This window comes from Prionailurus viverrinus, chromosome B1, assembly GCF_022837055.1.
Source record: "Prionailurus viverrinus isolate Anna chromosome B1, UM_Priviv_1.0, whole genome shotgun sequence".
Classification (NCBI taxonomy): domain Eukaryota; kingdom Metazoa; phylum Chordata; class Mammalia; order Carnivora; family Felidae; genus Prionailurus; species Prionailurus viverrinus.
In genome coordinates, this window is record NC_062564.1 from 84,937,815 (window position 1) to 84,965,490 (window position 27,676).

At 40.9% G+C, this 27,676-nt stretch overlaps 2 protein-coding genes across 5 annotated transcripts in view; one reads left to right on the plus strand and one right to left on the minus strand.

Moving 5' to 3' along the window:
• IL15 (interleukin 15) overlaps positions 1-24,899 on the minus strand; it is an 87,073-nt gene extending 62,174 nt beyond the window's left edge. Inside the window, exons 1-2 of one of the 4 annotated variants that reach the window (XM_047857370.1) lie at positions 24,767-24,831; positions 24,263-24,494 (exon numbers count right to left, since the gene is read on the minus strand). The gene's annotated coding sequence lies outside the window, so the exon portion shown is untranslated. Of the gene's footprint in view, positions 1-23,089; positions 23,156-24,262; positions 24,722-24,766 lie in introns of those variants that run through there. The other 3 variants (XM_047857371.1, XM_047857368.1, XM_047857369.1) reach the window with 3 other exon arrangements.
• On the plus strand, positions 19,975-25,413 carry LOC125164800 (uncharacterized). Its single transcript, XM_047857591.1, has 3 exons — positions 19,975-20,100; positions 24,292-24,539; positions 24,745-25,413. Exons 1-3 carry the CDS (start codon positions 19,975-19,977, stop codon positions 25,022-25,024), a joined length of 654 nt encoding a protein of 217 aa, XP_047713547.1. The 3' UTR covers positions 25,025-25,413.
• Positions 25,414-27,676: the final 2,263 nt, after the last annotated feature.

Here is a 27,676-nt window from a genome sequence, read left to right on the forward strand (position 1 = left end):
GAAGCCCTAACTTCAGTGTGATGGTATTTGGAGATGAGGCTTTGGAAATGTAATTAGAGTTAAACGAGGTCATAAGGGTGAGGCCCTCATGATGGGATTAGTGCCCCTATAAGAAGAGACACCAGAGAAATTATCTCCCCCTTTATCTCTCCACCGTGTAGGACACAGCAAGAAGGCAGCCATCTGCAAGCCAAGAAGAGACCTCACCAGAGAAATGACTCAGCTGCCACCTTGATCTTGGACTTCCCAGTCTTCAGAAGCCAGGCATGGTATTTTGTTATGGCAGACTGAGCTGAGTAAAACAGACTGGCATCTCATTTCCCAGGAATACATATCACCTTAAGGGATTGCAGATTTGCTGTTAAACCTACCTGACCAAAGGTATTACAATTATTATTGTAATAATGGAGAAAAGCATCAGATTTTATTTCCAGTATTTGATTCAGCAAAGCTGTGGATCCAAGCTGGCCTCTTTGCAAGGGGACCCAGATAATCAGACCTAGTGGGCTATACCACTAGGGGAGGGAGGTGAGAGGGGAGGAAGAGATTAAGCCTAATTATGCTCGGAGGGCCAGGGTAGAGACCACTGTACCTGTGAGGAAGAACTCACACATGTTCCATAGAAATGACCAGCTTTGGAGACCACCCCCACATAAGGTATCCATGGTTAGTTACTATCAGCAGGAAGAGAAGCACAACCAACAGAGGATGACCTCAAATCAGAAAATATCTGGCCTTTGTGCCCTAGCCCCCCTCTCAGTCTCAAATTCCATCAGTGAAAACCAGAAGGAAGTTAGAAGGCAAGAAAACATGAACCACACTCTCTTCCCCCAATGGGCCCCCAGGTCTCACTTCAATTGGCAGAACGTAAGATGACACTGGCATTTTACTTTTATTTTTTTTTAACAAAATTTTTTTAAGGTTTATTTATTTTTGAAGGAGAGAGACAGAGCATGAGCAGGGGAGGGGCAGAGAGAGAGAGGGAGACACAGAATCTGAAACAGGCTCCAGGCTCTGAGCTGTCAGCACAGAGCCCAACGCAGGGCTCGAACCTGGGAACAGTGAGATCATGACCTAGGCCGAAGTTGGACTCTTAACCAACTGAGCCACCCAGGCACCCCTTATTTTTTTAAAGTTTATTTATTTTGAGAGAAAGGGAGCATGTATGCGAGTGGGGGGTGGGGCAGAGAAAGGGAAAGAGAATCCCAAGCAGGCTTAGCCCTGTCAGCACATAGCCCAACCTGGGGCTCAAATATAGGAACCATGAGATCATGATCTGAGCTGAAACCAAGAGTCAGATACTTAACGAACTGAGCTACCCAGGTGCCCCAGTGACACTGGCATTTAAAATGGGCTCCACAGTTGAATAGTTGGAAGTGACCAGCATGCTATAGGATCTGACACTTTGCAAACAAATCATTGCAAATGGATGATGAGGGCAGTGGTTCCAGAAACATTTCAGAGTTAGCATATAGAGGTTTTACATACCATCTGTTAGTAGACGAAAAGGAAGGAGTCAATGTTTGGTCAGAAAAGATTAATTTGTTTTGGACCTATTTAGGGCAAATTCATATTTCATCATTTCCTCCTACCCCCTGACACTGTCTTTTCTAGTTTGTTCCCTTTCAGATTCCCTTTTTAACAATCTTTCACCTGATCCATTACCATAGTAATAATAATCAGCCTAACATAATAAGCATAACAAGAATTCTTATTAAGCTTTGTGTTGAAAGAACAGATTAAGGTTTTTGAGAAAAGTGTTCAATTTAAAAGTTAATCTTAGACACAGCCATCAATCTTAGCATGTTTTTTTTTCTTTTCCATCTTCACGTGTACGTGATGTTCATATAACAGCCAACTCCTTACTCCTGATTTTATTTACCATGTCACCGTCTCCTCCATTATCTTGTAACAACTTCATTGAGAATTTTGCTTAGAGATTTTTCCATCTTCTCTATGAAGCTCCATCAACTCTATTAGGCACACCTAAAAGAGGTCCATTCTGTGGACCCTCTTCCCTCTCCAATCAAAAACAAGCCCTAACTTCGGTGGGATGGTGTTTGGAGATCAGGCTTTGGAAATGTAATTAAAGTTAAATGAGGTCATAAGGGTGAGGCCCTCATGATGGGATTAGTGCCCCTATAAGAAGAGACACCAGAGAAATTATCTCCCCCCTTTATCTCTTATGCCACCGCAACTGATGATTCCCGCATAAGGCATGAGAATGAAAGTAGCAAATACGCTAAAAGGCACAGGATGGGCACTCATGTTTCCAGAGGGATGGGGGGATAGCTTCTTCAGGAAACACTTACCAAAAGGTAACAAAAATATTTAAAAAACAAAAGAAACGCGGGGCGCCTGGGTGGCGCAGTCGGTTAAGCGTCCGACTTCAGCCAGGTCACGATCTCGCGGTCCGTGAGTTCGAGCCCCGCGTCGGGCTCTGGGCTGATGGCTCAGAGCCTGGAGCCTGTTTCCGATTCTGTGTCTCCCTCTCTCTCTGCCCCTCCCCCGTTCATGCTCTGTCTCTCTCTGTCCCAAAAATAAATAAAACGTTGAAAAAAAAAAAAATTAAAAAAAAAAAAAAAAAAAAAAAAGAAACTAACTCAGGTCTCATGACATTTTGCCCCAAGAATCTGATTGAGATTAAGTGACATACTCTTAAAAATGCTATCACAATACATCTTCTCCATAAATGCACAGCAGTGATAGCAGATGATTAGGGCTGACCTAGTCAGGTCGATGGCCTCTATGTGGCCAAATACATGTTTAGGAAAACTAGTCCCATCCCCTGGAGTTTAATTAGTACATATTTAAATGGAATTAGAAGCAAAGAATGTTAGATATTCCAAAGAACTTCCAGTTGGGCATCCATATTTCATAGAGAAAGAAATTGGGTCACCAAGAAATCAAGTGACTTGCTCTGAACATCAAAATTATGAAGGAATTGATACTCATTTCCATAAAAAATGTGAAGGTGCTATTCAGAGTTATAGTAAACTCTGAAGCACTCATCACCCCAGCTGACAGCTCAGAGCTGAGTCTTCGCAGAAATGTGCCCCCAGTGGAAGGGAGCCACCTGGGACAAAGTCACAACAGCTCCCTGTAGGGGACTGGCCTCCTTCCCTGGAGTTGGAATATCCCTAAAGGGCCATCCCAGCTTGAGAGCACTCACTCTCCATGGGACCAGTTGGCTGAGACCTCTGTGCAACTGTATCACAGTTCACCTTCTCCCTCTGTCTACCTTACTTCTATCAGCACTCACTTCCATCAAGTGCCATTCCTGAGAACATGCCCCAGTAGGTCTCTTGCATGTACATTTCTAGCTCAGAGTCTGACTCCCAGGGAACTCAACCTACAAAAACAGTCTATTCTACTACTTGAGAAAAGCGAAGCCTGGGAAACACCTGGATTACATTGACATAAATTACTGTGGGATTTTCTTTAATTCAACAAGGTGCACTATGGATCCCCAATGAATATCCACAGTTAACCGAAAGTTATTTAGCCAGAGAACCCTCTATTTATATTGAACATCTTCTCAGACTGTTTACGGAATCTCCTCTGGGAAACATGAATGCAATTCACTCTAGCTCACATTAGAATATGATTGCTAAAGTTACTATTGTCAATATGTCCTGTAATAGCAAAAGACTGCGAACGACTTAAAAGTCCACAGAAGACTGCTTAAATAAATTATGATATATACATATAATGGAATATTATACATCCACAGGAAAAAATGAGAAGGTCTTTAAGTGCTAGTATGAAAAAGCATCCAAGGTGTATTATTTTAAGTGCAAGAAACAAGGTTACTCAACAGTGCATATCTGTTTTTTAAAAAAGAATTAAACACATGTTTGTGTTTCCTCGTGTATGCACAAAATATTTATAAAGGTATGAACTAAGAAACGCTACCAGTAGTTGTTTCTATAAAAGGGAATTAAAAGCAGCTTGGTACCCTCTGAATTTCAAACCATAGGAATGGATTACCTTTTGAAAAAAACAAAATATTAAAAATTAAAAACAAAACACTGCCAAATATTATATAGCAGGTATTTAAAAACTTTGTCTAAGCATATGAAGAGACTCTCAAAAAAAATGTGTAATATCACTAAAAAGTTACTCAGATTATGAGCTCCTTGAAGACAGGAACTATATCTTTTTATTCATTTATTCATAATGCCCAAAACCTAGCAGAAGGCCTGAAGCAAAGAAGGCAGTCAATAATTTGTTTTTTAATCCTGTTGCTTCCACACAGCAACAGATTTAAAACAGCCTTTTCTTTCTTTTTTTTTTTTAATTTTTTTTTAATGTTTATTTATTTTTGAGACAGAGAGAGACAGAGCATGAATGAGGGAGGGTCAGAGAGAGGGAGACACAGAATCTGAAACGGGCTCCAGGCGCTCAGCTGTCAGCACAGAGCCCGACGCGGGGCTCGAACTCACGGACCACGAGATCATGACCTGAGCCGAAGTCGGCCGCTTAACCGACTGAGCCACCCAGGCGCCCCTCTTTCTTTTTTTAATATTAAACTTTGTTGGGTTTTTTGGGGGTTTTTTTTTGGTTTTGTTTTTTAATGTAGGATGCAGGGGGCACTTGGGTGACTCAGTGGGTTAAGCATCCAACTCTTGGTTTTGGCTCAGGTCATGATCCCAAGGTTCATGCGTTCAAGCCCTACTTGGGCTCTGCAGCTGGCAGTGTGGAGTAAGTTTGTGATTCTCTCTCTTCCCCTTTCTCTCTGCCCCTCCCCCGCACATGCTGTCTCTGTCTCTCTCAAAATAAATACACAAATTTTTTAAAAAATGTAGGATCCGGGGAAACTCTACAAATGGGGAAAGAATACCACATTCTTTTACTCCCGCCTTGGTTTTTCTATTAGCCTATAGTCAGCAACACCTAAAAAGTATCTGGAGTTACGCTGTGAATACAGCAGCCGCCAACCATATGTGGCTATTTAAACATAAATGAAAATTTGAAAACATAAAGCTAACAATTCACTTCCTCAGTGGAGCTAGCCACATTTCAAGTGCTCAAAAGCCACACATGGTTTGTGGTTACCATATTGGACACAGCAGCTAGAGAACACATGCACCACGGCAGAAACCTCGTTTGGATGTCACTGATGCAGGTAGAGCAGACACTTCGGTTTCAGTCCCATCTAGACTGAATTCCAACTCAGCTACTTACTAACAATAAGGTTTGGAGGAGATGAATTCATCTCCAAGGGCCTCAATTTCTTCATCTGTAGAATGGAGGAAATGATAGTGTCTACCCTACCCGGGTCACGGTAAGGGTCAAGTGAGCTCATTCACCAAAACCTACATGGAACAGTCTCTGACACACAGGGAGCCCTTGAAAATGTGACCTCTTAGTGATTATCACCCCCATGAATGTGACCCCCCTCACCATGAACCAGTCCTCATATCACTCACAATCAGGCTGTTCCATCCCTCCCATAGGTCCCACAGAGAAAGGAGCCATGAGCACCCTTGCCGTCTAGTTCAGTGTTATTAAAGCACCAGTTTACAGTGAGTACAACTTACACCGATTCCTCCTCCAGGAAAGACTCGTTGTGAAAAACATGTCAGGTGAACTAATGTGTGCTACTGATGGGGTGAAGTTACATTCTGGCGCAAGCCCTTTCTTGGGTCAAATCCTGGAGACAAACATGTTCATACTGCGGATTTCAATGGTCTGGGTGGATAGGTTTTTAAAATTCTCACAAAGAAGACAGCTGTCACACTTTGCCATGAAAAGGGTGACATCTAGTACAGCAAAACTGAAGGGGCAGAGGCAGCTGGGTCAGTCAAGGTGAGGTTTTTATAGCTGACTAATGTGAACTAAGTTTTAGAGAACATAAATCATGATGAGAGAAGAGATAAGGGAGAAGAATGGCAAAGGAACAATACCAAGAGAAAGGAAAGAGAAAGGAGAGAAGACTTATAGCTTTAGGCCTTCAAAGATAAAGAAATACTTTCCTTTTATCCCAGAGGCCAGGCCATTCCCTTGTTCACTTGTGGCTTCCGACAACAGAAAACCAGACAGACTTGAATCTACTGGTGGCCAGTTTGGGCCTCTTTAGCGCTACCATCTTCATATAATAGAAATATTAAATATATATAATTCTAAACTGAATATATACATATAATTTTATATATATATATATACATGTATATATATACATGTATATATATATACATAGGTATATATACATACAAATATACATATATATACATACAAATGTACATAGGTATACATACAATGTATACATATATATATATATATATATATATATATGTAAGGAAGCTATTGTGGCGACTTTCTGATCCTTCAAACATTTGCAGGTAAAGATAAATGAGCCAAGGGGCGCCTGGGTGGCTCAGTCAGTTAAGCCTCCAATTTCAGCTCAGGTCATGATCTCACGGTCTGTGGATTCAAGTCCCGTGTTGGGCTCTGTGCTGACAGCCCAAAGCCTGGAGCCTGCTTCAGATTTCTGTGTCTCCTTCTATCTCCTGCCCTTCCCCACTCATGCTCTGTCTCTGTCTCTGTCTCTGTCTCTCTCAAAAATAAATAACATTAAAAAAAAAAAAAAGATAAATGGACCAAAAAAAAAAAAAAAAAAAGAAAAAAAACCCAAAAAGTGCCCACGTGTGTGTGTTTTAAATGAATGTTCTTGTTTTGAATTCTTCAGGTATTTATATAAAAAGACCTATATAAAAATTAATCTTCATCATAAAAATAAGTCAATTATTACTAACCAATTCTCTAGAACTGCTACTATAGATAATTGTTTAACTATTAAAGTGTATGTTGTGATTTACAACGGCCATAATGGCACCAGTTTCTACATGATTGCTCAGTGTTGCCACAGAAGACATACCTTATCTGCTGTAGCATGAAATGCCATATGACAATTTATAATGATGCACACTTCTTCTTAACTGCTGATAATAACCTATCAGGGAAAACGACAGCTTAATTATATAGCATATCTCCTACTGGATTTGAACATTTCTATGGCTTCTCACAAATCCCTTACAGAAGCCAAGAGGAACGATTACCACGATCCTCAGAAATAACACTAATAATTAAGTAAAAAAAAAAAAAAACTAAGGCAAAGTGGATCTTTTATTAAATACAGATGAACTTTAGCCCACATAATCCCTCAGTCCTCTGTCTCCAGACAGCTTTACCAGAGCTGGCTGTCATCCTTCTAATGTTCTATTTTTCTTGCTTATTAGGCCTTTGGTATCTTCCATTCCAAATAGTTGGCTTATTATGAGATGCATCAAGTGATTTACTCAGAGCATTTGATCTCTGAATCAACACAGTGGCCACGAATTGGCTGTCGGAGTCCCAAATGTCTTATTCCTAAAGCACTGCTTGCTGAGCTCCTTCCTGACAAGTAAACTAAACTTCTCAAGTCTCCACAGCAAAGCAGTAGGTGCTTATAAAACTGATGAGAAGCAGGCTGTCTCTATTAATAAAAGTTACTTGCGATTGGGAGAGTGCTTGGACTCTTGAGTTCCAGGGTGGTCCATGTCATGGCTGGCCAGAGAACTCGGCTATCTTTTACAGAGATACTGGTTCCCTCCTCTCCACCAGGGCTCAGTGAAATTACCCTGGACATCGTGAACCCAGATTAGGGCATTTCATCAGTTTTAGTTCTTTATCTCTTCTTTCCTTGGTCTCACTAAATATTCTTATTCACATAGTAGTTACCAAACTACTACTACGACTAGATTGCCCTTCCTTTATCCTTTCTAATCTTTGCTTTTCATTCTTCTCTGCTTTTTAGCACTTCTTCCACACGCCTCAGCATTTGTGCAGAGAAAAATGGGCTACGCAGACATCATCAAACACGTTGTGTGCCCCATTCCTTCTATGGGATTACCCATTTGTTACAGTGTTTAAAATTCTAACCCTTTCTGTTTGGTGTATTTGTACAGAATGCTCCAAATGGCTGTATTTCTGTAGTCTAAAATGTCACATTTCTTTTGAAGTTTTTTTTTCCCCCTCAGAGGTGGTTATGGAAAGGTAAAATAGGCGGCTGGCTTCTGTGACCAGAGCCATTCCTACGACAAAGACTGTCCTATTAACTTAAATGACCAAATTACTAATGAGAAGATTTCTGACAAACGTGGAATGGGAACAAATGAAACTTCAAAGCCTTGTAGAACGTATCATCTAGGATAGAAAACAGCACAGAAAATTATCTCCATTCAGTTATAGAACATAGCCCTCCAGGCAACTACCATTAAATGTGTCACTCCATGTGCTGGGACCACGGACATTCATTTCTATAGACATAGAATTTCTCTCTTTGGACTTGTGTAAACAATAGCAGTGGCATTCACCACCTTTTCTTTGACTAGACTCTATGGAGACTACCATGTTTACAAACTATTCATCACTAGAAAATTACAATTTCCAAAACTATGGTTCATGTAACATTGAGACTGAAGGCTCCTTGATAAAATTTGGAGCCTCCCTCATCTTACCAAAACCATGGAATGGACTGAAAGCTTAGAGAATTGAACTCTGGTCCTGGTTGTCTTTAGACAGCATGTGACCTTAGCAAGGTACTTCATGTCTTTTAACCTCAGTTTCTTTATCTTTAAAATAAAGAAACTAGGGGCACCTGGGTGGCTCAGTCGGTTAAGCGGCCAACTTCGGCTCAGGTCATGATCTCACAGTCCGTGAGTTCGAGCCCCGCATCGGGCTCTGTGCTGACTGCTCAGAGCCTGGAGCCTGTTTCAGATTCTGTGTCTCCCTCTCTCTCTGACCCTCCCCCGTTCATGCTCTGTCTCTGTCTCAAAAATAAATAAACGTTAAAAAAAAAAAATTTTTTTTAAATAAAGAAACTAGACTGGAAGGTGTCCAAAGTTCTCCCCAGTGTTGGAGTGCACCTATTAAGGTCACAGGTAGCTTACGACATATGGTCAAATTTATCCATATTATGTTAATCACTTGTACTGTCAGGTTTGATGCCTGAGGGAATTCCTCTGCTCTAATCACCTTAGTTCTCCAGAAGAGAACAAAAGTGCAGAGAAACTAAACATAGTATCCAGGCTTACACAAAGAGGTAAAGTTGGGGCTTGCCACGTGTCCTGGATTTCCTGGATTTCATTTGTCATTAGTAGTTCATTCAGCTAACAGGAAGCACAAGGCGTGTGCTATCATTGTGCTTCCTCTCCACATTACCTTCAATTTCAAACCAGGTCTTCTTATCCTTAAAATCAAGAGTTATAAAATGCTTGGGGCTCACAATCCTGTATGTCTTGATTATAACTAAAGGGCAGTATTAGCGGAATTTGAATTGTTTTAATTTCATGCCTTAAATCTAATGATCCTGTACCAGCATGACCAGCAAAATGCTGCTATAATCCAATTTACTTCACTCTACTTATTTCCAAATAGCTACTTTCTAGGTCTGAACAACTAAACATGTCATCCGTAACAACTCTGTGTCATCCTAACCCACAGTAGCCCAGCTGACATCTACCTTGGAAGAATGGGAAGATGGAAGTTTCATAATCTCCTTTACCCTGTGGCTAAGCCACCACACTCTTGCTTTTATCCTGGGATTCCTGGAATCTTTTCCCAACGTGGTTTGATAATAACAATCATAAACACCATCATACATTTACATATCTATTTATTGGAAGAATCACTTGGGAGAAGGAAGAGCAATTAATCCTAGGAAGTTCCTAGTTAAATGAAGATCCAGCAAGAGCAGCTAGCTTTGTCTTTGGAAATACACCCTGTAGGTTCCAGAGAAATAAGATAGTTTGTAGAATGCCAATATATGCTCAGGAGCTAATTCCAAATCTATAAAAATCCCTTGGGAGAGAGAAGGATCTATTTGGCAGACTAGACTTGGATAGTTGGGGGCCGGAAGTAGAGGATAAGATGAGGAAGAAGGTTGTAGTTGTTGTACCCCCTTCCCTCCTTATCTTCCCTGAAAGGTAGGATCAGGTGATCTTGTTTTAGTGCACATGTTAAACTTGACTGGCACTTTCTGGTTGGACCTGGATTGTGGGGCACTCAGAACCTAGAAAATCGGCAACATAACTGCATGAACCCATACCCTGGGTCCAAGTAATTGTTTTTCCCATCATTGCTACAAGACAGAGGAGTACCTCCAGTAAGACATTGGGAAAGATCCTTGACAAACAAGGTACTGGAATTGGAGAGTCACGGAACTGTTAAATCCAGAGTGCAACAGTATACCCTTCAACCTGGAGAGTATCCCACACCAACGCATTTGGAGGACATAAGCTAGAGCCAAGGGTTTTGTCTCCTGGCTGATGATAATGCTAGCCATGATGATCCCAATCTAAGAAAGAGAAGTTTACAGGGAAGAGTATATAGTGTGGTCTCTATAAAAGAGAGATAAAACTTAAAAAAATTTATGCCAGATGGGAAAAGCCTAATGAAACAGATAAAACAAGAATTAAAAAAAAATGCTTTGTAGACTGTAAGAAGGATTTTGGAAATATGAATCGGGAGCAAGAAATATGAAGAAATAACTGGGTATAATAAATATAAAAAAGCCACAAGTCATAAAGTAGAGAATTAAGTAGATAGCCTGAATGTCGGAAACAATACTGTTGGAAAGTGGCAGAATGAGCTACACAGTTAGATCGGGCAATATCCTGGAAGCCATTAGTAAGTAAAAATTAGCTAGGGGAAAAAAAAAAAGGAAGAGTGAAGTGTACATGGAGGATGAAAGTAGGAAATTCAACTCTGTCTACTTGCAGTCTGAAAAATAAGACAACAAATAAAAAGATAATAATCAAGATTTTTCCAAAATTCTAAACATCGGACCTCAAAATAAAGAAGATAACAGACTAGCAAAGAAAATAACTTAAAAACACATCCCACTCATAGGGATATTTTAGTAGCATTCACAAAGATTTAAGACCTCCAAAGAAGACACACAAATGGCCAACAGACACATTAAAAGATGCTCAACACCACCGATCATCAGGGAATGCAAATCAAAACCACAATGGGGTATCACCTCACACCTGTCAGAATGGCTAAAATAAAAAATACAACAGGGGCGCCTGGGTGGCGCAGTCGGTTAAGCGTCCGACTTCAGCAGGTCACGATCTTGCGGTCCGTGAGTTCGAGCCCCGCGTCAGGCTCTGGGCTGATGGCTCAGAGCCTGGAGCCTGCTTCCGATTCTGTGTCTCCCTCTCTCTCTGCCCCTCCCCCGTTCATGCTCTGTCTCTCTCTGTCCCAAAAATAAATAAACGTTGAAAAAAAAATTAAAAAAAAAAAATACAACAAACAGCAAGCGTTGGCAAGGATGTAGAGAAAAAGGAACTCCCGTGTACTGTCGGTGAGAATGCAAACAGGTAGAGCCACTGTGGAAAACAGTACAGAAGTTCTTTAAAAAATTAAAAATAGAATTACCATATGATGCAATAATTCTACTACTGGGTATTTACCCAAATAGCACAAAAACACTAATTTGGAAAGATATACGCGCCCCTATGTTTACTGCAGCATTATTTACAATAGCCAAATTATGGAAGCAACCCAAGAGTCCATTTATATAGATGAATGGATAAAGAAGATGTGGTATATTTACAATGGAATATTACTCAGCCGTAAAAAAGAATGAAATCTTCCATTTGCAACAATATGGATGGATCTAGAGAGTATAATGCGAAGTAAAATATGTCAGTCAAAGAAAGATAAATACCATTTGATTTCACTCATAGGTGGAGTTTAAGAAACAAAACAAAGAAAAAAGAGACAAACAAACAAACAAAAAAACAGACTCTTAACTATAGAGAACAAACAGATGGCTACCAGAGGGGAGGTAGGTGGGGAGATTGGTGAAATAGGCGAAGAGGATTAAGTGTACATTTACCATGATAAGCACTGAGTCATATATAGAACTATTGAATCATTATACTGTACATTGGAAACTAATACAGCACTGTATATTAACTACACTGGAATTAAAAAAAAAAAAATTCACGCCAAAGAGAAACTTCAACAATATTCATTAGAGTGAAAACAGACAAAGGTCACAGTGACATCAGGCTTCTTGAAAGAAACAACAGATACAAGAAGATAATGGAGCAGAGTCCCCACAATGCTGAAGAAAAATAGGGGTGCCCGAGTGGCTCAGTCAGTTAAGTGCCTGACTTCGGCTCATGTCATGATCGCAGGGTTTGTGAGTTCCAGCCCTGCATCAGGTTCTGTGCTGACAGCTCAGAGTCTGGAGCCTGCTTCTCATTCTGTGTCTACCCCTATTTCTGCCCCTCCCCCACTCACGGTCTGTCTCTCTCCGTCTCTCAAAAATGAATAAGCATTAAAAAAAAAATTTTTTTTAATGCTGAAGAAAAATAACCTTGTACCTAGAATTAAGTATCTGGGCAAGCCATTATTTACATCTGGGAAAAATTAGTATATTCACAGGTACATAAGACCTCAGAAAAATTCACCCTTTGCAGCCTGTTTGAAGTAATTTTCGGAGGAAGCAAAAAGATATAGGAAGTAAAGGTAAGTAAAAATTTGACATTTACTATTGTTTAAATAAAGCAAAACTTACAAAGCACTTAGAGTACTGCTTACACATTAAGTACTCAGTAAAAATAAGCAGCTGTTATCTTTGTTTTTTTATTTACTTTGTTTTTTTTTATTTATTCTATTTACTCTGTTAAATAGTTGCACTCTTACTGACACTGTCATCATTCTCCAATACTAAAGAAAATGCTTTTTAAGCATAGTTCTGTGTTAAGTACGATGTTTACTAGAGATTATTTTGCAAATATCATTCATTCATTCATTTACCCATTTGGAAGATCCCATTTAATCTTACGAAACTCTTACTCAAAAGTTTGATAAAACTTTTTCTGCATGCAGCCATTAGGATTATATTAATAGGGTTTCTAATATTGGACCATCCATACGATCTGTAGGTAAATTCCATTTGATTAAGATAAGAGTGTCTCCTGGCAGGTGCAGTAGCACTGTGTTTTACTCTTACGTTAGCTAATATTTTATTTAATATTAAAAAATGCTGCTGAGGCTTTGTTACTCCGACAGTCTCGATGAACTTGCTTATTAGTTTTCATAGCTGGTTAATTTTCATGGCTTTCATTCATAAATAAAGATAATTTTACCCCCTCCCTTTTAATCTTCATGCCTCTTCTTAGTTCTTCCAGTGAGGTAGCAGACTAGGTGAAGGGTACAGGCTCTGGAGAGGGACTTAACTGAGGACCTTGGGCACAGGGTCTTGGTGCCTCTGAGTCATCTGAAGAGTAGCTGGAAAAGCACCTCCAGGAGTTTATGAGGGTTCCACAAGTTAAAGTGCTTGGCACATGGCCAACAATAAATGTTAGCTATTGAAATATTTACTGAATAAAGTTAAGAACAAGAGATACCTAATCCAATCTTGGAAATTTAGGAAAATATCCTCAAAAAAAAACAATACCAAACTGAGACCTCTGGACCAGGTGGGTGAATCAGGAGAAAGGGGAGAGGGAAAAGAATGGATGGAATAATGCACTCTGGAGGGGAGACACACACATCCACATGCTTAGTGATGACAGAAAACATGTTTAGAGAATGGACAGCTGTTTAGTACAACCATACATGGATGACCCAGCTATTCATATACCAATATTCATTTCTCCAGTAGATAACAAGTTCCTGAAAGGAATCATGTTCGGTTCAGCTTTTTATCCCTCAGAGCACTTGAAATTGAGCCATGCACTGAGAAAATGTTCAATAAATATTTGTATTTTTAGGAAGGTTTATGGTCCGTTGTTCATCGGCCTGATTGACAACCATAGCATGGAAGCCAATACTTTACAAACTGCAGAGGCTGAGAGTAATGCATCTTGAATTAAGAAAGGTCAAAGTTTAGAGGAGAAATATCTCAATATCAATCTAAATGAGCCATCATAAAACCACATGTCTGAAGTTTTAGACGTCCTTCACGAAATAATGAAAAGAGGATCTTGCTTCCCAGGAGTAGAGTCTAAAGGTATACGATATAGATCCTTAAAATGTTGCCATTTGGGGTTACTGCAAATTTTCAAGTGACATCATAAAGCTGTTATGACTATATATTTGTTTCCTAGGATTCTTGGGAAAAGGAGCACTAAATAAGTCAAATATTAACCATCCTAATATTTTTACAAAAATTTTCTCATCTTTTTTGTACTTGGAAATCTTTTTTTTTTTCAAAATACTTGGCAAAAAAAAATTAAGAAAGTTTAAAAATTTTTATTTGAAGAAATTTAGAGAATAGGGTGTATCTTGTTTCATTTCATTTGTTGAAGCATTTGCTTTGCACTTATAAAATTACTCCCTCAATAAAAACGGGCACAAAACATTAAACAGCCCCTCCCTTTCTTTGTTTTAGTTCTAAAAAGGTTCATTCTAATCTATAAAGCTCATAAGCATCATCCTAAAAATGAATGTAAGGGTTTTATCAGTAGCCTGACCCAAATTAGATCCTTAGGAAATTCTATTTCCCCTCCTGACCTTGACAATAAGGAGTCTGCTGGGAGTGGTTTTCCAACAGCTCTGCGATGATCACTGGTGATGTATTTCTAGTCCAATCTGGTCAAACTCCTTTTCTCAAAAACTTACTATCACTTGACCCCTCAGCAATATGTGATAGATTATTTTTTTTTTTATTTTTTAATGTTTATTTTTGGGAGAGAGACACACAGACCACAAGTGGGGGAGGGGCAGAGAGAGAGGGAGACAAAGAATCTGAAGCAGGCTCCAGGTTCTGAGCTGTCAGCACAGAGCCCGACGTGGGGCTGGAACTCACGGACCATGAGATCATGACCTGAGCCGAAGTCGGACGCTTAACTGACTGAGCCACCCAGGCGCCCCTGTGATAGATTATTGACAAGAAAAATAACATTTTTAAAGGTTTACTATGTGCCCGTTTTTATTGAGGGAGTAATTTTATAAATACGGTGTTTCCCAAACTCCAGCCCTTCCAACTCCATGATCACAGTTCTTGTCATTCTTTGTCCCATCTTCATCATTTATTCAAGAGGAGAGTCAATATGAACACAAGTCAATAATGATAAAATGTCGCAGATACAATTAGAGAGCTATCCATCGGGAGAGGACAGAACAAAGGAGAAAATGTAGTCAATATTTCCGGGGGGAGGAGGTGGCTAGAGGGGAAGTAATGTTGGGGTTTTGCCTGGAGAATTTCGCAGAGAAAGTGACTCTTTAAAGACTGGTATATTTACAAAATGAACTCACAGCTACAGAAAATAGATTGGTGGTTGCCAGAAGCAGGGGCTTGGTGGGTGGGTGAAATGGATACAAGGCGTCAAAAGGTACAAGCTTCCAGTTATAAAATAAACATGCCATGGGAATGCAATGTACAGCCCGGTGACTACAGTTAATGACACTATACTGCCTGTCTGAAAGTTTCGAAGAGGGTAAGCCTCTCTTGCATGGGAGTTTGGAAGTAGTAGGGTGGGGGGGAGGGAAGGGGGCGGGGACATTCAATTCAGTCCATAACAGTTAGCTTTCCAAAAACTGAAAAAAATCTGAACTCCAAACACATCTGACCCTAAGAGTTTGGGATAAAGTACTATAAACCTTAGTTTATAGTTATAGGTACATGGAAAAGAGTTTAAGCACAGTGCTGGTGGGAGTGCCACAGGAAGTACGTGGGTTAGGGAAAACCTCACTGCAAATGGGATATTGAACTAAACCAGTGAAGTAAGGGAGTGGGCTATATCTGAGATAACAGCAGTCTAAGAAGGGGAACAGCAAGTTCAAAGACTCTTAGATAAGAGCAGTGCAGTATGGGTGCTGAGTAGAAAGACTGTCAGTGTGACTGAAACAGTGAGCTAAAGGAATAATAGTAGAGGAGATAACAGATATACAAATCACTTAGGGCCTTACTGACCATTGTAACGGAATTTGGCTTTTAGAGAAGTGAGATGAGAAGGCAATAGTGGTTTTGAATAGAGTAGCATGACCTAATTAATGTTTTAACAGAATCACAACCAGGGTACCTGGGTGGCTCAGTAGGTTAAGCATCAGACTTAGGCTCCGGTCATTATCTCATAGTTCTTGAGTTCAGGCCCCACATCGGGCTTTCTGCTGTCAGCACAGAGCCTGTTTCAGATCTTCTGTCTCGTTCTCTCTCTGCACCTCCCCCTCTCATGCTCTCCCTCTCTCAAAAATAAATAGACTTTAAAAATAAAATCACAACGTGCAGCTGATAATCTCCAAAGATGGATGCCATCATCACTGCCTTCCTTTCGTGAACAAGCATGACAAGTTACCCAGCAAGAGGCAGAGTCTGTGTCCTCTCTCACTGAATCTGGGATGGGCCTCTGACTGTTTCATTCTGACCAATGAAGCAAACATAAAGTCTGGGAATTTTGTTCCCAGGCCTTAAGAGGATTTGCAGCTCCCACTTCCTCTTTTATGGACCCTGGACACTATGGAAGGAGTCTGACAACCCTGAGACCATCACGCCAGAAGAAAGCCCAATCTCGCCATGTGAAAAGGCCAAGTGGAAGAGAATGAAGGAACCCAGCCAACAGCCAGATTCAATGTCTTGAACCATCTCCGATAGTCCTTGGACAAATGGGAGTCAAATCAACTGAGACCACAGACATTGTGGAGTAGAGACAAGTCATTGTCACTATGTCCTGTCCAAATTTCTAACCTCAAAACCTTGAACAAATAAAATGGTTCTAAATTTTGGAGTTTATTGTATAGCAATGAAAAACTGACACTAAAATTGGGATGAGACCGGGTGATGTGTAGACACCTAAAGAGTATCAAGGACACAGTGAAGGCCAGAAAGGCATTGATGAACTTCTTCCTGGAGGCCGGACAGAAGCAACTCCTATTACGTAGTGGCAGAATGTTTGGCAACACTGCAACAATATGGAAGAATGAAAACATACCTCATGAGCTTGTGGGCCTACCTAAGGAGATTTCTGAATGTGATAACTGGCTTCATTCAGCTGCCTAGGATTAATTACGGGAAGAGAAAGATGAACTGAAGTGGTCAAGTAGAAGTTAGAGGGAATCATTCAACACAGGACTTGCTAGGTTAGAAAATAAAACTTTTTGGGGCACCTGGGTGGCTCAGTCGGTTAAGCATCCGACTTCGGCTCAGGTCATGATCTCGCGGTCTGTGAGTTCGAGCCCTGCGTCGGGCTCTGTGTTGACAGCTCAGAGCCTGGAGCCTGTTTCAGATTCTGTGTCTCCCTCTCTCTCTCTGACCCTCCCCCGTTCATGCTATCTCTCCCTGTCTCAAAAATAAATAAATATTTAAAAAAAGAAAATTAAAAAAAAAAAAGAAAATTAAACTTTTTGTCATTCTTGCCTCTCCAGACAGCAGTAGATGCTCAAAGAAAGAAGCAGTCTTAGGACAAAGTTCAAAGCCAAGTATTAGTACAATGTACTCTCAGGTTAAAGATCAAATCAAGCATGTGGCTGGAAGATGCCTCATTAAGACCTCACATTAAGGCAGAGCCTCAGAGACTCAGTCAGCGGGACAAAGGACTTCTTTTTTTTTTTTTAACATTTATTTTTTATTTTTGTGTGGGACACAGAGACAGAGACAGAGCACAAGGTGGGGGAGGGGCAGAGAGAGATGGAGAGACACAGAATCCGAAGCAGGTTCCAGGCTCTGAGCTGTCAGCACAGAGCCTGACGTGGGGCTCAAACCCACGAACCACAAGATCATGACCTGAGCCAAAGTCTGACGCTTAACGGACTGAGACACCCAGATGCTCTCCAAAGGGTTTCTAAAACAGTAAGGGTCTCTCCTATAGCATTCGGATTTGCAGCCGAAGTAAAGAGGAGCCTGTCATAAAAGTCTTGGGTACATAAGTTTTCCATAATGGAATGAACCTCAATAAAATTTATAGGAAGGCCTCGAGGTTTATGAGAAAACTGTACTAAAATAACTCACCACCAGGTAAACGAAAAGGAGGACACAGAAGATCCCTAGATCCCGAACTCAAAGCTGGAAGCAGTCTACCCAAGTGCTGACAAAAGCTATTTCTCATGGAAAAGGAAGAATGACTCAAAGGAGGGGTCTTTAACTTTCCAGTCAGCCCAGCTGAGGTGCCAGACATAGGAATGAAGAAATCTTCTGGGATGTTTCATCTCCAACAAGCTGAATGTAGCCCAGATTGCAGAATCATGACAAATAACAAATTACTATTTGTCAAGCCAGTGGGTTCTGGGTGTTTCTGTTCATTTATTTTGTGGGTTTGTTTGTTTGTTTAATGCAGGCAGGGCAAATAACAAGCATTCTGACTGCTGTGTTGTGTTAAGAACAAGCTGGGGGTGGGGGGAGCAAGTACAGCATCAGGGAGACCAACTCTTGCAATAATACCATAAGGCAGGACAATAGTGGCTTGGACCTAGATGGCAGCTGCAAAGGTGACAAGAAGTCAGATGTGGGATATATTTTGAAAGGACAGTTTAAAGGACTTAGTGGCAGATTAAAATGTGGGGTATGAAAAAAAAAAAAAAAAGGAGAACTCCGAGACTGACTAAGAGATTATCCATGCAACTCAAAGAATAGAACGGCCATCAAGTGAGATAAGGGAGACCATGGAAGAAGCAGTTTTGGGGGTTAAGTCAGGAATTCAACGAGTAGGATACATCTACTCAGGAATGCAGACTAGACTGTTGTCTAGATGAGTCTGGAGTTCAGGGGGAGGTCATGACTGGAGACACGAATCACCACTCTCGGAAGGCACTAACAACCACCAGGCAGGATGCAGTCAGGGAGTGAGTGTACATAGATAGAGAAAGGATCCAGTGACTGAGCAGCGGACTCCTCTGTTGAGAGGATAGGGAATAGGAACCAGCAAGCTACTGAAATGGATGATGGGGAGGCAGAGGACAATGACGAGAGGAGGACTGTCTGGAAGCAAAAATGAAGAACTCAGGTCCTGCTGAAAGGGAACCCAGCCCTAACCACGGATTTAACATGGGGAGGGGGGGTCTTGGTATCTCTGATGATACAGTTTTATGGAGCAGTAGGAATGACAGGCTGCCTGGTTCAAGAGAGAATGAGAAGAGAGAAATTGGAGACAGAAAGTAGAATTGACTTTCAGAGCTTTCCTATAAAATGGAGACCTAAAAACCAGGTGGCAGCTGGAGAGAAACACAAAGCCAAAGAGAGTTGTTTGTTGTTGCTGTTTATGGGAGAAATTATAGTCATGGGAAAGACCCATTAGAGAGAGACAAAAATTGATGATAGAGAGAAGGAATGAATTGCTATAGCTATGTCCTTTAGCAGATAATAGGAATAAGACTGTACATCTGAAGGACTGCCGTGGATTTCTGGCTCATTTCCTTATCTCTAATTATTTTTTCTTCAATAAATCCTACCCTAGACTAATTTTCCCCAATTACAATACTCCAACATTGTTTTTTTGCTATATTATATTTCCTACCTGTTTTACATTCCTCTGATTACTTCTTAAATTGTTGAATGATCTCTCATTGAAGTCGATACAAACCAGTCATGTGACCAACCCTTGACTGGGCTCACACTATTATGTCTTTATTCAAAATATAACTGTAGAGACACATAACAAGATTAATTTACAGAGACAAAAGCTATTACAGCATACAAGGAGAAATATAAGGAGAAAATAATTCTACCTGGGCAGTAGAAGGGGTTTCAGAAACTGTGGAGATTGGAGGCTTTGAGCAGGAGGCAGGAAGAATGACAAAAAGTGAGCAGGAATAGCAAGGGTGGTCTAGAGTATAGAGAAGTGTGTCTAGAACTGCATGGAAGAGGAGCCCAGACTGGGAAGGCTATCTAAGACCCCAAGCAGGGCTAGAACCTATTCCTGCCCCCCCCCCAACACTGCTCTCAGTGGGAAGCCTCTGCAGCTGCCAGTTCTTTACCATTCCCCCCCCCCACCCCACCCCTCGACAAAAACATACACTATTGCTTAAGCACAATGGGCCATGGCAATGCAGAAACCAAGCATAGGGGGCAGGGCGGGTAACAGGTTGAACCAGAGCAAACTGAGATCTTCAAAGGGAAGAACAGGCACCCCTGGGGAACCCCATAGCTGTCCAAGGTCTGTAAGGGTATAGAGAGTTCTAAAGGAACAATTTTCAGATCCACTATTTACAAAGGGACCCCTTTTTATAAGCAATATGCCTGAAATGTGCTGACAGCAAGCATTTTCTGGCAAGTTCTCCTTTCCCACTTCCCCTTTCATAATTACCCTCCACCCATTTTACCAAAGAAAGGCACATCACTCTCCCATTCAGAATCTTACCATGTGCCTTGCCTCTCCAGGGTGCCAAATCAAGGGGCAATTTGAAAAACTGGTATTAGAGAAACCTGCCTTAATCAAAGCATTGATATCAACACCACCCAGGTCTACATTTATGATACACATCTTATGATACAATATAGTTTTATGCCTCATAATTATCAAAACTCAAATGAATTACTCTGGTTACCTGTGTACTAATAATCTTTACAATAACATAAAGAATAATTTTAACAAAATTATTTTAAAACTTTTAAACATATACTTTTTGTTGTTGATACGTACAAAAGAAAATAAGTGGGGAAAATATACTGTAAAGTTTCTAGCTATAAAATGTTCAGTTAAAGAATAACTGGGGTCAGTGCTAACAGTGCACAAGGAGTATTTCATTTCTCGAGTTTCTATTAGAAGGTACATGAACGAAATGCCCAGTGAGAGTGAAATGATACAAGGGATCATGGCATGTGCCACAGGGCTGCTTTCCTATGTCACTCTGATGAGTAGAGCCTCCCCCCACCAACCTTATAACCGATCATATTTTCTTCTTGTAGGATCATTTTCAGTTTCAATTCCTCTATTTAACAAAATACTGTCGTCACTCTCCTGATCCCCTCTGCACCCTGTTAGCACTTGGAGAAACCTTAGTATTTGGAAAACAATCAACTATGTATTCTTAGAACATGATCAGCTAACAGGCATTCAGACTTTTTTAATCCATATTTATATGGTCTATATACAAAATATGCATGGAGATAGATAGATAGATAGATAGATAGCAGATCTACGTATATTTTGGTCCTTCCAAAGATGACCTGCAAGACACTACTGGACTCTGGAATAAAACACTGAAAAATATATGTATACATATGCCCTGCCTCCAGACATAAAACATATATGAATAACACTGCTGAATTGAAATGAGATCAAACAGCCTCTTATTTATTTTTCATTCCAACACTGAGTATAACCTGAAAAAAAAGTGAAGTAATAAATGGTAATTAATATAATTAATAATAGTTAATTAGTAAAACTCACCATTAAATAGCTAGTAGTAAATACATTGCAGTACTAGCTAAAACCACACATGTTCTCTCAACGCCCCTATGGAATTTTTCCATTCAATCCATTCAAATAGGAGAGCAGCAAGCACTTAAGCATTGTTCAACCTCAAAAGCCTCACATGGTAATCTGCAATCACTGAGTAAGTAAATCTAAGAGCTAATACTGAGCTAAGAAAAGAAGCTGGCTTCTTGCCAACTCTCATACCATTGGAGCCTGTGAAAAGGCTTCTTAAATAGTTGACTACACCACCTCGGTTGTGATATAACTGGGAAAGGCTTCTGTTCTGATCTCTCCATGAATCCCACCTTTCTACTTGGATGGATGAATGGTTAGATCGATAGATTCAGACATTGATCAATCCACCTGTACCTATGTCATGCTCTATCAGCAAAAACTGATGCAAATTAAACAAATGTTTTCATTCAGGAACCGTAAGAGAAATTTCTCCAAGGAACCAAACGCGAATAAATACTCATGCGAATATTATTTGATCATAAAGCTACTCTTTAAATGTATAATTAATGAAGTCAATCATGCAAGTACTGTATAAGCAGTATTACTTGAAACCCAACCTTCTATCATAAAACTGCATCAAAATGAAGTAGTAGATAGTTGTCACTGACAAATTGTGGGAAATACTTCTATGGAAATATCATCCTTTATAAACACCAGTGATCTGAAATCTGTCCAGGTTCAAATCCCAGCTCTACCACTTAACTAGCTCTGTGACTTTGGGAAAGTTATTTAATTACCCTATGCTTCCATTTTCTCGGCTATATAACACAGCCCGTACCACCACCTAAGTTTATCTTGATGATTTTTAAAAATACATACATACTCGGAACAATGTCCGGTACATACTAAGAACTCAACAAGTATTAGCTATGATTCATATTATTTCCCATAATTCAAGTTGCTGGCCAAAAGACAGCACTCTCTGTATTATCATTAACTAACCTTCAAAAGAATAGTTATCTAATGAACAAACTTAACAGTCAACTCTAAGAGAGAAATGAAAAAAAGGACAGTTTTCTAAGTTTTAAAATGTTTTAAAAACTATTTGGGGCCCAAGAGACATTTAAAAACCTAATTAGAGTTGTGGATATTTTCTTCAGAAAAATCCACTTACATACAACATTTCAGGGCTTCATTCACATCCTTCCTGAAATCTACTCAGAGCCAGCAAACCTGAGATGGAGAACCTTCTAGGGTTTAAAATCCTTCAATTATCAAACTCTATTTCAATAAACGTTAAACCACAGATTTTCCCCATCCTCCAAAAAAGATTATAAACTTGTATTTCATTGACAAATATTGTGTCTTGCAATATAGCTGTTGACATTTATATACAAATCTCATTGATGAAAAGAAAATCATCAAATTGTTCTTCTTAAGTCCCCCAATAATCTGCAGTAAAGTTCCAAACTCCAGGACAACAGCTTCAAACCAGGTTCTAGAGTTACCACTCCAAATTGGCAGAGAATAGTGAACCAAAGTATGGGAAGGAGCATCTGGCTGGCTCAGTCCACAGAGCATGCGACTCTTGATCTCAAGGATGTGACTGCAAGCCCCACACTGGGTGCAGAGCTTACTTAATATATATAGAGAGAGAGAGGGAGAGGGAGAGAGAGAGAGATGATAGATAGATAGATAGATAGATAGATAGATAGATAGACAGGCAGACAGGCAGACAATTAAAAATCAGGATTTTTAGAGATTCAGGACCAGTGACTAACCTAACTCCTCTGGGTCACTCTGTCACAGAGCAGATGATATGCAGGAAAAGGCCATTCTGAGTATGACTCAAATTTTGAGAGGAGGAAACAGAGGGAGAGATGTAAGAATGTGACCTTAAAACACAATCACAACAAACCTTTAGAACTTTCTGAGATATCTTAACTTGATTATGTAAAATTTTAAATTCTTCATCGCTTTTTAAGTCTAAGAAGGCTATTGCTTTTTCTTCAGTTCCTTCTTTTATATATCTTTATATAAACGATATATTTATATCTTTTCTATATCTTTATGCTTTTTCCTTTGTGCCTCCTTCCTCTATCTACCATGCCCACCACACTGCTTTTCAATAAAAGAACAGTAGTTTAAAATTTGATCCATATTGTACCTTGATGCTTTCAGTGGAATAGTCCACCACACAGCCACTGCACTGCTGAAGGCCACAATCACCCGGACCTTATCTGTTCATTCAATCAAACCTTTTTATTTTAGGCACACTGACAATAAAGGTCAATAAAACCTTTTTATTTTAGGCACACTGACAAGATGAGCAAGCCCATCAGTTACAGGTAGATGGTATGCCCCTTGCCATAACATTAGAAAGTAGTTTTAAAAACATAATGGAAAAGTAGCTAGCAAAAACCACTTTACTTCCAGTTCTGAAACTTCTGACGCATCCTGTTTAAGAATCTGTTATAAGCATCGTTTAAGAATCATCTTGCTTTATGGATACGCTGACGTTATCAAAGTCTTCAACGCACGGAATTACATAGTTCAATTAAAATGAATTGTAAACATTCGCAAAATGCAGTCTCAGTAACACTGGAAAAAAATTAACTGGACTTTCATTTAAATCCATCTTGAATAAGGATTTTACTGCAAGCTTAAGTCTCCTGTATCTCTTCCAAGTTTCTAATACTGCTTTTCTAAGAGATGAGTGGCTTGATCAAGGCTGGAACTAATAACATAGACCCAGGCCTGAGTGCCCATCAGTAACCATTTCTGCAAGTTCCTCTCCCTAGGAGGACAAGTGTCCGTCCTCCTGATCAAAGAAAGGGAGGGTAACTTGATTTTGCAAGCAAAGGGAGAGACCAACCCGCAGGGTCCTAGACACATTTGAGCTGACCCGCAAGGAGTGTGGGAGGGGGCAGGGAAGAAGCGGGGAGCTGCGGTACCTTTCTTCGAACTCTCTGAGCTCGGTTAGGTGCAGAACTCCGCTCAGTGCTGCCAGACCGCGTCTTCTCCGAAACGGGCAGCCTGGGGCAGGAGGCAGGCGCACGTCCCTCTCTCTCCGCGGGTCAGCTGCGGAGTTAGCGGAGAGGAGACCCGCTGCCTGCAGCACCGAAAGAGCCAAGCGCACGGAGGAGCCGCGCGGAACCCGCAAGCGGACCAGCAATCTGCGTTCCTCTGGGAGCAGAGGATGGCGAGGAGAGCCCACGGAAGGAATAAAGGGTCAGAAGGGGGAAAACCTCTGCACGTAGTGCAACGGAAAACTGAAGTCGCGGTTAAGTGTTCCCCGTGAGAGGGCGGGGCGGCCCGGTCCGCAGCTGGTGGGGGGAAATGGGTAGGTCCGCCCGGAGCTGGGAGAGGCCCGAGGCGTAGACTTTCGGGGAAAATTCCATCGCCCTTTCAACCACCACCACCTTCCCCCCCACAGGCGGAGAAGCAGAACTCTGTACCTCCATCGAGTCCCGGCTGTAGGGCTGGGGGGCGGCGAGCGGCGCAGCCGGACGGGAACTGCCACCCGGCTCCCTGCCTTGGCGTTGGGCTTCGACTACAAAGAGCGAGTCAGCTGGGGTTCCCCTGGGCGCCCTGAACCCAGGGAGTCCCAACCCTCAGCGAAAAGAAAAGTGAAAGAGAAAAGAGCAAGGAGCAGAGGGCAAGATAAACATCTTCAGAGGAGGCTGGGGGAGGGGCGGGATGGCAGCAGCCCCTGAACGACTGCCCAGGTGTTGCAGCTCCACGCCCCCAGGGCTGGGACGCCCCGCAGGCTTCCGCCACTGCCCAGTCCTGGGGCGCAAAACCTGGAGGGAGAGCTTGGACGAAGGCAGGGAGCGTCTGTCCCCGATTTCGGCCTTTACTTTCTGGGGCACCTGCAGGGAAAGCGTGAAATCTCAGACCACCCGCCGCACGCACCCAGCCTAGCTTGGCGCAGGCTTCCCCAGAGAAGCCTGGAGACCTGGGCGCGTGGCGTGCACCCAAGTGGCCCACAGGCGAGGGAAAAAATGTGTAGGAGCGAGTTGGGCGACTGTTCCAGACCAGCCCCTCAACCCGCGCGGCGCAGGCTGTAAGAAGATAGCCTCTGAAGTTTTATTAGAACGGAGTAAGACACCTGGATGACTAGGGAGTTAGGGTAAACTGGAAGGAATGAGCCAGCCTGTAAATTACTTTTCCAGTCTAGTCTTACACTGCACATGGTCCCATCAAATAGGACCGTGTGAAATGTTATTATAATATTTTACAGTTGAAGGAAGGGACTAGGTTCTCTGAAGCTGAGTGATCTTTATGCTACACAGAGTCATCAGAGAAGACCTCCTGCCCAGTTTTGGAAACACTTTGGAGAAAACCTTGAACACATTTGAATTACCGAAAATCCCTAACAAAAAGTGCTTCCCCAAATTTTCCAGTCATGTCACAGAAAAAAATGATATGGCTCCTGGAGTTTAATAAACACTTAACCATCTTTCCTTTACAATTGAGTATATGTTTAAAAAAATAGAAATATATTAGAAGTGACTTAAATATTAAATGTGCATAAAATTCCACGTAAAAAAATTTCATTTTTATGAAAAAGTTCATCTGCAGATAGTCACTATCAACAAAATAAGTGATATATAAACATGTAAAGACCATTTTAACAATTCAAAAATTTACCGTAGTTGTAAATGATAGTTAAAGAAATTGAGCATTCGGGGCGCCTGGGTGGCGCAGTCGGTTAAGCGTCCGACTTCAGCCAGGTCACGATCTCGCGGTCCGTGAGTTCGAGCCCCGCGTCAGGCTCTGGGCTGACGGCTCAGAGCCTGGAGCCTGTTTCCGATTCTGTGTCTCCCTCTCTCTCTGCCCCTCCCCCGTTCATGCTCTGTCTCTCTCTGTCCCAAAAATAAATAAACGTTGAAAAAAATTAAAAAAAAAAAAAGAAATTGAGCATTCTTTTCTGTCCGAGACAATGTAGTGTTGAATTTTCTTGTAATAATGCCAAGGATCTCAAATCTAATCAGACTTTTTCATAGCAATTGCTGAAGCTCTAATTTGCAGAATGGGCATTCATTGTGAAAGCAGGCCTTCGTGGGATTGGATTCTGTAACAAAGATGGTGGCCACAAAAGGCGGACACTGTGTATACACGAATATGCAAATTAGGAATGGAGAATCGGATCTGTGTCCTACCGTCAACTTGGACTGAAGCAGAGCTTCTTGGGCTCCTGCAAAGTGGGCTCCTGTCATACCTCCTTCAGCACACTTACGGATGCTGTGTACTCTGCAGCTGGGAGCTGCAATAGATGTCCAGACAGTATGACATCTCATGGCCACACAGAGCCAGATATCATTGCTGCCAGAGGACACCTCCCATCTCAGAACTTGCTGTGATCCGGCTGCCCGGGAGCACTGGAGAAAGCTGCTCTTAGCTAGGGCTTACTAGCCTATGGGCTCCAGCTGCCCACAGGGCTAAGGGGCATCTATGTCCGACAGCACACTTTGACCATGTGACCACCATGAGCTACTAGAGAGGTTTTCACAATGCTCTGGAAAACTGATGGGGATTTTCTTCATAAACCTGAGTTTTAAAGTGTAATCTGAGTACATAAGAATAATAAAACTGGTCTACAAATACTGACCAAACTAATATATATGAGTTCTAAACCAAGAAGGGCTGAATGGGATATAAAGCATTTAGTTACGTTGGGGAGATAAAAAACATAAATAACAATAAAGTGAAATTGAAAATGATTACAGCCATAAGATAGGCTTTGCTGTACTATTTGCCTCCTAAATAAGTCAAATTTGTTTTCTTAATTACAGAAAATAAAACTATTTTGAATTAGTTATAGAAGTGCCTGCAATTCAATGATGTTGGGTTTTCAGCATAGTTTGTTTTTGTTGCACTACACTCAAAGAGAAAAGTCTAATATATGCAACTTGTATTTTCAGTTGCCACAGGCTGTTTGGCAAGATATTGAAAATTCCTCACACCAATAAACAAGTAAATTCCACTGTATAAATTAAAAACAAAAACCAAGACTGATGAAATAATTTGAAACTACCATAATTCATAAAATTAAAATGTAGAAAGAAGTAAAAATTAACTAAACCTCATAGAAGTGACCATAATAACCTTTCTTTGAATTTAAATAATTAACAATAAAATCATAGTTCAATATATTTTTATTATCTGATTTTTCTTTCCAAAGGCAATGTTTGCCAATTGGGCAGTTGTCTTTTTATTTTTAATTTATATTTAAATTTTAGTTAATATACAGTGAAAGACTGGTTTCAGGAGTAGAATTCAGTGATACATGACTTACATGCAACACCCAGGGCCCCTCACAAGTGCCCTCTTTAATACCCATCACCCATCTTGCCTCCCTCACC

Bases quoted from the DNA above. Each gene is read 5' to 3' on its own strand.
- LOC125164800 (XM_047857591.1), top strand. From the start codon at position 19,975: ATGGCAATGCAGAAACCAAGCATAGGGGGCAGGGCGGGTAACAGGTTG. The intron at 20,101-24,291 runs GTATAGAGAGTT...GAGCTCGGTTAG, and splicing joins GCTGTCCAAGGTCTGTAAGG to GTGCAGAACTCCGCTCAGTG. The intron at 24,540-24,744 runs GTCAGAAGGGGG...TCCCCCCCACAG, and splicing joins GCCCACGGAAGGAATAAAGG to GCGGAGAAGCAGAACTCTGT.